This window comes from Agelaius tricolor, unplaced genomic scaffold, assembly GCF_023055355.1.
Source record: "Agelaius tricolor isolate 1412-34295 unplaced genomic scaffold, bAgeTri1.0.p SCAF_2, whole genome shotgun sequence".
NCBI classification, from domain to species: Eukaryota; Metazoa; Chordata; class Aves; order Passeriformes; family Icteridae; genus Agelaius; species Agelaius tricolor.
This window is the reverse complement of record NW_027269262.1, coordinates 33725500-33737700: the sequence shown is the minus strand read 5'-3', so window position 1 is coordinate 33737700 and position 12201 is coordinate 33725500. Positions and strand designations below refer to the sequence as shown.

Below are 12201 nucleotides of genomic sequence, written 5' to 3'. Positions count from 1 at the left end.
GGCTGCCTCCCACACCCATCACAGCGCTGCCCTGTCCTTGGCAAAACCACTGCTGGAATACAGCTCTGAAGCAGAACTCCCCACCAGAATGCTAGCTTTCAGAACAAAACACTGAGGTTCAATTATTTTTCATTTCTGCCAGTTATTAGCAGCTTGTCCTAAAAGAGATTTGCCCTGAGAAATGCCACTGGTATATCACTAACAGCATTTCTAAAAGGCTTGCTGCTCTCCCCTTCCACATGCAGGAAGCCCAGCTTTCCCAGCCCTCACTCCCACCCACTAGAACTCCTTAAATTCAGTACATTCACTCCACGGGAATCACCAGATGCACTGAAGGAGTCTTGACTCAGATCTTGCAAATCCAACAAATTCTCTGTCTGACAAAAGAAAGTAATGAGCTAGTGAGGCCCCTCACAATCAAAAATGTCATTTTTCTTTAAGAGGAAGGTCCTCATTTTTTTTCCTCTTTTCATTTTCCTTCAAGCAAACAGTAAATCAGCCTTTGGAGAAATACATGGTAGCTAATAAAATCCATTTATGCAAGTGCTCCTGAATCCTTGCTGAAGCCAAGCTCTCACACAGCAGCATCTGTGAGTCATATTTTCTACCATCTGTGATTGGATAGGTGAATCTGTCTCATCCTGGCAGATCTGCACACTGTTATAAATGCCATTGCAACCAGTCTGGACTATATATCTGGATATGGAGCAATCTGTCCTCAAAATAAATTCACTCAGAACAAAAGCTGGTAGGCCATTTTCTTCTCAGCAACACCACTGTATGGGCAAATCAGAACTATTCTGAAAACTCATGACCATGAAGACAGATCAAAGTCCTTACTCTCCACAGACCTTGCTGTCTGATTACAGGAGATATAAAATCTGCCTAAAGTTTCTGCTCGTGGAAACTCCTGAGGATTTTCTAGAACTATCACAGGCTGTACCACCTGCCACAGTAATTTCAACTGTCCATTTGGTTCTTATTGAATAAACCTTTTGTTGGGCTTTTTTCATTTGCTTTCTAAAGCATACCCGTTATGTCCTGGACAACCCTATCATCCACCAGTTAGTGGGATCACCTGGAAATCTGGCAATCAACAGTAACTAAACATTAGGTTTGTTTTTAATGGTTACAGCTAGAGAAAACTTTCTATTATCTCTTGTCTTACTAGAAACCAAGTCTGCAAATGTTCATGACATAGACCTTAAAGCTGTACTCCATTCTAAACCATGAAGAAAAAGTCTTACATATGAAGACTTACATCTCCAGGATGCAACATTAGTTTTGTACTCTCTGATTTCCACAAACAGCTTTCCAGCATGACTGAAGAGTTAATTTACTCCTGTCTTTTCTTCAAAGTTAGTTTCCTTATTAACAGATCACTTCCATTTGTCAGAATAAAATATCTTTAAATTTAAAGCTATATTGGCTAAATCTTTGCGGTTTGTTTGTTTGTTTGTTGGGTTTTTAATTGAATTCATAGAAACATAGAAAGACTGGAACTGCTTTTGCATTTATTAATAGGTTTTGATATAAATATATATTTTTTTCTTTTCCATTTAAAATGTAGGATCTTTTTTGCTTAAGAAGGAAATTCTGGTTTCTCTTGTGTAGATCAACCCTGCCCAGTCTAGCTGACAGAGTAGTCCCTTGCCTTCTGGCACTAGCTGGATAAACACTTAATGTTATTAATTAACTTTTTTTTCAGTTGTCTCTTCCCCAGACTCCTGGGATGGAATCTGTAGAGAGAAACTCTCTTTAAAGGATTCCTCTGTGAAGCTTCCTAGACCTCATTCAATTAAATGAATATCACTGACATCAATTACAAAAGCCCTCAGAAATCTGAAACCAAATATTCTTCTCCCTGATACACAGAGAAATCCTGCTGATCAGAGTCCCCTCTCTGAACTGGAGGGGAAAGAAAATAAAATAGAGTTTGCAGGGAAAAAAATTGTAAAGTCTGTGAGCTTGCAAAGGGGACCATAAAACCACTAGTGAACTTGCCTTCAGGATACTCTCTCCACTGCATAAACAAACCTTTCATTTCTCTCAGTGTGGTTCAGGGACACCTCGGGCTTGCCCCCCTGCATTAAGTGGGTCGGCACAAGTGGGATGGTGCCAGGAGGTTGGGATGTAAAGTCAGTGGTGGGTGGGTGAACTTTACCCAACGTGGGCTGAGGGAGATTCTATCTTAGAGTTATTAAAGCCATTAATATTGTAGTGAACTATACTGTAATACATTCTTAATTTCTATTGTGTAATGGAATGAGAAAAAAGGACTATTGAAAACACATTATGCATTGTTCCCAGTAACTCCACAATGTTTTTTTCAACAGCTATTATGAGTACTTCCTATAATAGATTGTATGATTAGTATTGGCAATGCCTCAAGCTGCAATTACATTTGTTTTAATGAGTGAATGCTAAAATTTTAAAAAACGTGTTGCAGTATTAAGGATTTTGACCAGTAAGTCACAGGGAGTAAAAAGCTAAGTTTTATTCTCTTAGAGGTATTTTGAATTATTTGATAGAAGACTTGTATATCTACTTATAAATGTTAAAAAAAACCCCAAAACCCCAACATTTCTGTTTCCAGCAAGGATCTACTGTGACACCTGTAGTCTAAGAACTTGGTGACTACCTTTCAGGACAGTGGAGTGTGTGGTACTCCTGACAATAATGGACAATTGGATAAGATCAAAAAGCTTGGCTTTGAGAATTAAATAGCTACAGTCACTAGCCTGCTAAAGCACATATTGCTAAAATGTGTCTTTGGTGACTCCTGTTTAGGATAATTGCATCATTGGGCAGACTCACTCTCCCATTAATGCTATTGCAAATGTGGATGCGTTGACCCTATGCCCTGCTGCCAGGAGAAGAAATCAATTGGAAGATACCTTTCCTCTTTTCCAACTCATATTAAAAAAAAGTAGGAATAGCCTAGTGGAGATGCTCCCTAGGGGAAGCAGAAGATAGAAACTTTTCAGAGGTTAGAAATGGAGAGAGTTAAGTGATGGGTTAAAAAAAGTTATAAAAATCCTTGTTTTTGAAAGCCTGACCCTCAGTTATGACTACAGTGCACTAGAGAATTGGAGAGGTGATTGCTTCACTAACATTGGTAATCCAACCATAATGAACACACAATTTGTTTTTCAATATAAATCTATATTAAAAAATGACTATTTTTCACAAAACTATTTTGGAAGGACAAAAATAAAAAAGCATGTTAGTCTAAAAATGGCACTAAGAAATCCAACTTGACAGCATTAGAACCAACCATTCTTGCTGGTTTTCTGGAGAACTCTTAGAAAAAACCCTCAACATTGTGTTAACTTCTGCTCACAACCATAAGAAAACCAAGATGTGCTGCCTTGAGAAACCTGCATATCCCACCAACACAGCAGGTCAAGTTCACCTTTGAGAGAAATGCACTTGAGCTCAAGAACACATAGAATAAATGTAAAGCACTTTCTATGAGAGGTGTGAATTCTCATCTTTGGAGTTGAAAGGAACCCAAACCTTCAGGGAAAAAAAAAAAAAGTGCATGAAAGATTTGAATGTTCAGGAAGAAATATTCTGATTTTGTTTGATATTACATTAAAGTACCTAGACTTTAATATTTTTCTTAATGAAAAATTCTGTGGGAAAGCATACTTCATCATTACCAAATAGCTGGGAACATCAATGCACTTGATTACATTTACAATCCAATTTCAAGCTATTCAGGAATAAATTGCCTCATACTGTATAGCAACATGTTCTTTATTTCTCTGTCATCCAATAGTCTCATAATACATAGAAATTATGGTTGTAGCACCATTTATGAGCACTTACATTTCACATAGAGTTTTCGCTGGTTTTGTCACTACTGAGGTTTACCCTTATCAAGCTGTGTCATGCAGAAATTTCCATACATAAATTACTTCAAAAGCAGATTTTTCTTCTAGATGTACAGTTCATTAGCTCAGCTTCTTTCTGTGATGTGAGCTTGAGATTTAGCTTCACATTCCATATTTATATGAACGTAAATTTTAGAAATATGATTCCTGTTGTTCCTTGGTTGGCATTTTGGCTGATCAGCTCTTATGGAAACCACGATGCTTATTTTACATCTAAGTTTGGATTCTAAGATTACACTGACTATTTTTAAAGCTTTGGACTTAAAATTTATAGTTGTAGCTATTTGGGGAAAAAAAAAATCAAAATAATTTAGTTTCCACTTATATCACTTTAGGAAATACTGTATCTGTTTATTAATAAACCATAAGACATACCTGAATAATTTACACTGCCCTGTAAGATTCAGAGATTACTTGATCCAGTGGTAAATATTCATAATGAAAAAAAATCCTAAACATAAGCAAATTTCAAACTGTCTTCTTTCTTACTCTCAAAGACTGAACAATGACACTGAACATTTCTTTAGGTATCCATATGCTGGTTCATTTTCAGCAGATGGTCCCTAATAGATTGTTGTACTGTTGGTATGGTTACCCAAAGCAAATTTTTGGATCTTGACACATCTCCTCTCCAGACTTATGATCTCTCATATATATTTAGTAGAATACAAGTGTATCCTAGGGGAAATCCATCATATAACTTCTTGTTATGCACACAAAAAGCTCTAGCATGATTTAAAAAAAAAATCCTGGAAAAAATATAAACAGTTTGAAAACTGACCTGGAAAAATATTTTATAACAGAATTTACAGAAAGAACTGATTAGGTAACACAAACTACATTTATGCTAATTCAGAACTATGTCTACATAGGATTTAAGTGAATAAATGAGATGTGGCCTATGAGGTTCTGACCGAAACCCCACGTCAACATAATCTTGAGAATTTTGCTTCATCTATTTTTAAAAGATTAAGATAACGGGTTACTTTTTAGGACTTTAGTGAGGAAAAACATAGATTTTAATAAATTCTAAATTCCATAAGTGGCTTGAAAAATTTACAGGAATGTTTATAGCCAGAGATGACACTCATTCTATAAACTTCCTTACAGAGGTTTTCAAATGAGGAATGGGGATAACAATCAAGCTGAGAAGAGAAGGCAGCAGCACATAAACCCATAACTGTGTAGCCTCCAGCTGCTTTCTCCCCTCTATTTCCCCCTCCCCCAGGGATGCTGTGCAATCACAGGAGCTGGCAGCATCCCTGCAGCTGGCACCGTGCAGGGTAGGAGCACACAGCCAGCTGCTGCCACCCTGACCTGGGAGATGGGGATTGGGCACTGCTCAGAGTAGCCCATGTACCCTGACCCCAGAAAGAGCCTGGATCATTTCTTACCTCTCCTACTTTTCTATACACCTGTTTTTGAACCATTAAATGTACAAGTTATTCAGTTGGGGTGGCCAGATTTGTTAAAAAATGGAGTGTAAAAGCAACAAGCTAAAATGTCTGAGAATTCCTGCACTGCTTCACTCAGGTAATAGATTTGCTTCTCAGAAACAAAGAAACAGAAGAATAAATTCTGAAAAAAATATGCTCTGAGAGAATCCTACAGCATAACAAATTCTGGAAAGTAGTTATTTTTTTTCATTTGGTACTTAACTCTCTTATACATTAGACCACCTTTCTCAAAACTCCTACTGCCTTTTTCATTATGCATATTTTCTGGTTTAAAGAAAAGAATGAAAAGATGGTAACATAAAACTCTCTCTTTTACTGCAGAGTCCTATTGCATACCCAGAGCAGACTCACTACATTTGCTCCATGACAGTGGCATTCTGTGAGGAAGCCAAGGCTTCACCGGTGTCCACATAGGGGAAGAAATGTACATTGTAGAGATCCTAGCAAGCTGTAGTTTTTCAATTATTGACTTTGCAGCCACAACATAAAACTTTTAACGTTTTCATGAGCCCATTCTTCATAAAGAAAATGGAAAGAGGATTCAATTATAGAGAGAGCTGCATGCATCAGCAAGAGGGGCCTTTACATCTTTGCACACCTCATCAGCTTGAGCTAAAAGAGTCACTAGAAGCTATCAGGATCTGTACAACTGCATAACAGGAAGACAAGGCACATATTTTGCCTGTAGGTTTTATAGGTACACAGTAATAGAAAGAAGAACAGTAATATTCAAAAATCCCGTGTTCAGATTTTATGCTCTGCCCACACTTCTTGTGAAATCGTTTTGGTCAGTCCTAATTTCAAGTTTTTTCTTGTCTCTTTCTCCATTCTCATTCCTGCTTTGCTTTCCTAGACTGCATCCCTACTTTTCAGGCCTCCCATTCTGCCTCTAAATTTCAATCCTTATCTAATTTTAAACCAGACCTAGTTCTTCAATTACAGTTTGCCATTTAAATACCATACTCAGGCTCTGCATTCCATCATGCTCAACTTTCTTGATCACTTCTTAGAGACCTTCCTGCCTTTGCTGGCTTTGAAATTTAGTTTCCAAAGGAATTTTAATCCAAATTCAGTCTCCCTCTTCAATATCTTTCCCAGTATATAATCCCAAGATTTTCCAAGATTATTTTTTTTCATCTGGACAGGCTTTCTCTCTTGAAGTAATTGGCAGGAAACCTGATTTCTCCTCTTCAGTCTCTTTCCTGCTCCCAGTCTCTTGGCCCTGAAGTTCCCTTGCATTGCCAGCCTCCCTTCCCCAGCCTACTGTCAAAAACATAATCTGTGCAATCTCCTTCCCATCTTTGCAAGGCATGAAGACCTCAGCTCTCTTCAGTACTCTTACAAGGACCTAGCAGGCCAAATGGATGACAACAAGTTTGCCAGATGGCAGCCTGACAGGCATAGCTGAGTCAGGTTAGACTGATAAGTAATTTTTGTCTGTTGTGATTATTTGTATTTTTTTCCCTTTGATATTACCAATACAGAGAAAGCCTATGTGAAGGAGTAGAATAATGTTGGCCAAACTATAGCAGCACAAGCCTCAAGAAAAGAGGCTGCTCTACACCCCTTTTGTCATTATCTTGTATTTATCTTGTATTTATCTTGTAACAACTTTGTCAACATAAAGACATATGCCACCAGAAATCTACAGCAGTACTAATAACTGAGTACAATGATAATATTTTCAGTGAAAATTGAAGATAAAACATCCCTTCTCTGATGCCACAGTTGAAGAATTAAGTCCAAATAGACAAAGCCAGAGTGTACTCTGTTATGGGTAAGACAAGCTTATCATGGCAGCATCAACTGAGATGTATTGTACTTTCCAATACAACAAATGCAACAAGGCAACATTGTGACCTTGATCATCTTCATGCTTTAGTGCACCCATCTACAAATGGCCAAATGCTTGTCTTTGTAGGAGCAAAATTTATAACATTTATGGAGGCTTCAAATATTACTGCATAGAATTTCTGACTATTCTGGGCTTCATTTGGCATTCAGGAGTTGTGCAGGAGCAGTCACTGTGCAGGAGTGCTTCAACACCCCCAAAAACCCAAGACAGTGCAGATCCTAACAAAATGGACAACTTCTCGTCCTTCTAAATTTTCCAGAAGGCTTCGTTCTGTAAATGGTTCAGCTAGCTAAAGCTTCCCCAGGACACCACATGCTCTCCTGCCACTGATATTCTCCTCTCTCTCCTCTTATCCACTGCCAGCCCTCCTGCTGCCAAGAAAAACAATAAACCAGTCCCCACCTCTCTCAGAGCAGAAGACATTCTGCAGCCCAAAACAACAGAAAGGAGACGTATGAAAACCAGAGCTGCACCTCAATTATAACTGTTACAGTTATTAGTTATTTTTAATACTAATTCTATTTCACTTTCCATTATCTCTGCTAACCTCTTCAAAACTCAAAAATAATTTATTTCCCCCTACTGATTTTGTCATTTCCATTTGACAAAAATTGATCCCCTTGCACCCCTCTGTTTCCAGCTAAAACTAATGCATTTTTAATTTGCTTCCTTTGAGCCCTAGCAAGATCAAAGATGGTGACAGAGCTCTGGGAATTTTGAAAAATTTATCCTTAGTAGTCTGATAACAGAATGAGTATATTCTGAATTTTTTTGTTTATTAATTTCCAGTAACTGAAGAGTGGATATATAAAAAGGTGAAAATAAAATAGACTTTTGAAAGCTCTATAAACAGCAGTTAATGAGAACCTTCAACTAATTCAAGACACTCTAACTCATTAAGTTTCACTTTCCACTGCAGTAATATGGAGTGCATTATTATTATTATTATTTAAAATTCTGTATATTTCCTCACACTGAGACAAATATCCACTAATGCTTCAAAAAGCCACGTTGTATACCGAAGTGTACAATAAATGTACAGAAGCTTGCCCTATTTAATGAAGATAAACAGATTTACTCATCATATTCTCTCCTTTACTTAACACCCACTTTCAAGAAATGAATTAACCAGTGTTTTCAACAGCCACACAGGGATTCTTTAACTCTCTGAAGAAATTTCACTGTTGGCAAATATTTTCCTGAAGAAAATATTGAGGATGACAGGCAAAGGTTGTATGCCTAAGGGTCATACAGATTGTACTGTCATAGGTATATACAGGAAGTAACCAAAGAGATCAAAAATGAATAAGTTCCACACTACTTAAATATTTTGGAACTTTGTACTTCTCTGATTGCAATGCCAGTCTGCTCTGTCATGGCACAACTAATTCAGAAACATTCATGCGTTTTTTTCATGTGGCACTACCTTTGTGCATTTGTCAGTTTAGATATTGTTTGCAAAAATTTCTACTTTCTGTGCATCCATAGAAAGATAATACTTTGGCTGTAAACTACATCTGCAGAAAATGGAAATGTCATTCTTGCAAGACATAAGTAAAGAATGCCATGTTTTTCAGTCGACTCCTAAAAACACTTTTATCTATCCTGGCAAATCAAAGACAGAAAATATATGACTTGTAAACACTTATCTGGATAGCTGATTTGTTTTACATAAAGAAAACTGTTGCACTTCATGATTCACACTTATGATTTGGAGTGAGATATCTAAATAAAGAATTCTTTAAAGTTTACAGAACAAAATGTGTTATTGACTTAATTCCAGAATACTGAGGAAGGTAGCCTAACAGCCTTGATATAACAGCCTTGATGCTTCCAATATCACTCAGAGCAAAGAAGCTCACTGGTCTTCATCCAGATGTCTGAAAGTTTATCTCCCTTATACTGGTCAGTATCTTTTTAACTGATCTTAAATAATTTTAACATCCAGCTATGCACAATCAATTGCAATTTGCAGTTGGTGATGAGCCCCTTGAAAAACAGGGGCAATAAAGAATTTGAGGATTATGTTTAATTAACAGACAGTGAAATTTATTATTGAGTAGCAACTTGCAGATCTAAAATGTAATGTTTAAAAAAAAGGAAGCAAAAGTTTAGTGACAGTCCATTGCAGTACCTACTCACTCCTATCTGAAATAGTATGTATTGGAGAAATTATAAAATTCTGAGGATAATAAAGGTCATGAAGTAAATGCTTTTATGTGTTAGACTGTAGTGTCTTATGTAACTTCACTAATTTAAAAAGATTCGTACCAATATGTAAAAAATATTTGCAATGTAAAATTTCATTTCTCCAGGAAGGTAAAATCCTGGTTCATCTTTGTTAAAAAACTTTAATATAGGAAGTGTGAGATCCTTGAAAAAAATGAAGAAAAAAAGTGTATAAAAGAGTCTGGTAGTATAAACTCATATGTTAGAGTGGGCTCTTTGCAAACATGCAAAAAGGGAGGTTTCCATTTCAGTCCACCCAGAGCATCCTGGTTTTGGTATAGAAATTTTTATAATTTTAGTTAGTTTTAAGATATTTTGTATTTATTCATCTTTTTTTTTTCTTTTTTAAGAATGATAATGAAGTGGAGCAAACCTGACATGGCCAAATAGGAGGGGCAAGTACTAATTGGATGTGTTGTGGTGCCAGAGTAATAGATCCAGTTCCAGACACAGCATGTAATTCCTTAATAACCTCAGACATAAATCTTCTTAGAAACTGAGTTAACTCTCTCCCTGTCTAAATAAAGTCCACTCCTTCTAAGGGAATGATGTATCCTATTGTGACAGTCTCCCTACATATTGCAATTGTGGAAAAATAACATGGTGCTAACAAAATAAAAATTAACAACAGAGATCTTTTATGACCACACATAACAACAACAACAACAAAAAAGAGTAATCTGACAAGTTTTTGGAATAGTCTTCATATTCTTCTACTTAATTTGGTTATATATAACTCTTTATTGGTTATTAGAATAAAACTGTTCAGATGCACATAGGAACTGCACTTGGCACTTCTGCTCATTCTATAAAAATATTCTGTTTTTCTGTTTCATGAATATTTCTCTTAATGTTTTTACCAGCAAAATGTTTTCTACTCAGTGTTTTTCCAGTTTATTAATAAAATCATCTGATAAAAAGTACTTCATGTATGAAAAGAAGCTTAATGGGAAAAATATCATGAAGAGCTGCACTACTCCTAAACTGAGCCTAAGCCTTTACAGAAAATATGCTGTACCAAAAATGACAGAGACAACTATTGTGGTTCAATTCTGACCAGTCTTAGAGTAAACTTATGCAATTTCAATATTAATTAGAAATGGGAAACTATAAGCAGCACTTTCTCTTGCTTCCTCCTACCAATCCATGAGAAATCCTCAGGTAATATCCATGTCTTAGACAGATATAATCAGAAAACATTAATAAGCAAATCTACCAGAAGGAGACTTCTGGATGCTGAAGCAACATACTAAGAGGGAGCAGAGATCCAAATTCACATTTACATTTTACAGCCAACTCCGCTGTCCACCTTTTATTATAAAGACTGGAGGTCTGATGCTTGACTCCAACTCTGAGAGACTAAAAAAGAAACCAAAAAGCCTTAATATCAAATTATTCAGGATCTTTGGATGTGACACATGAACAGTCAGCACTGCTATGGCCATCCAGGAAAGGCATGAAAACAATTAGAAACTTGTATTAGCAGGGCAACAAAAAAAGAGTCTATTTCCTCTCACCTTTTTCTTCATTTTTACATTTTTGAAAATTGCATGGACTCTCCACGTTTTTGCAAACATTGCTCCAAATGCAGTTGTGTATCCCACTGTAAGAATCCATGTTCGGACCTAAAAATGTATATACATAAAAAAAGGAAAAAGTTACTTAGATATCATAATTTCAGACAACTTTTTTATTAAGACCCTGAGGAAAAAAATCTGAAGAACTTGAAAAAACTTGATATTTAGTAATTTCTCATTCATTGCTTACTTGCTTTTTTACTCATCCATCCATTCGCTCCATAATAAGCGAAAGTGAAACAAATCTAGATGCTGAATTAACTAGCTCTTTCATATATAAACCCATAAATCTCTTAAAATATTTTGCTTTTTTACTTTTATTGTGTTCTTTGCAGATAGAGGAAAGAGCCAGTGGAGAAACTCAAGAGACAGACTATAAAAAGCACTCAGGGAGCTAATATTAATAGCAACATTTTGAACAGAAATGAACAGAGAAATAGAGATGTAATTCAGACTAAATAAGAAAAGATTGTACTATGTGAGATACACATCACTCAGTGAAAAACCCGAGCATTCTGGAAAGATAAGAACAACAGACTTTAAATTATCCTATGAGAGAAAATGGCAAAACAGGAACACAGTTTTGGTTGGCAAGCCTCAGGAACAATACCCAAGACAATGACAATACCTGAAATGTGGCCTAAGAAAAAGGAGGTGGTGAGCTTGAATAGAGCAATGGTGTAAGGTTTTGGGCTGCTTTTTCCTCTTTCTTTTTAATAGAAAAATTTCAAATTGACCAAGAAGTACAGAACACAGATTAAAAAAGTTTTTTTCTGCAATTCCTCCCCTGCCCTGTCTAACTTGTACCCAGGCCCTCACTTTCAGACTTGCTTCGAGCCAGGACAGTGATCTTCAGAGTTGCAGCAAGCTCTAAACAGCCCTCTCTAATTCCCAGGAAGTTTCTGTTTTCATTACCATGCAGGTTTGGCTGTTTGAAAGCTTTTTTTTCCCTGAGCAGGTAATTTTCTTCCCAAAGATGGATCAGAGACTACAAAGCATAGCAGGTAGAAGACCATGCGAGAGGCACAGCATGGAGCTGGAAGCCAACAGTTGGATCTGAAAGCCTGAGAAATCACAAGGAGGAGGAATAATCTCATCCTCCTTTTAGAGACTCCACACACATCAAGCCATAAAAAAAGGAGTACCAACCCATAAAAGTGCACAAAATTGAACCAAGAAGTAAA

General features: G+C 36.6%; 1 protein-coding gene across 2 annotated transcripts in view; it reads right to left on the bottom strand.

Annotated features, from left to right (window-relative positions):
• Window positions 1–12201, bottom strand: part of GABBR2 (gamma-aminobutyric acid type B receptor subunit 2) — a 459095-nt gene that overhangs the window by 132757 nt on the left and 314137 nt on the right. For both annotated transcript variants that reach the window (XM_071455578.1, XM_071455586.1), the window contains exon 13: window positions 10958–11065. In XM_071455578.1, the coding sequence (XP_071311679.1) occupies window positions 10958–11065 (108 nt within the window). The remainder of the gene's footprint in view (window positions 1–10957; window positions 11066–12201) is intronic.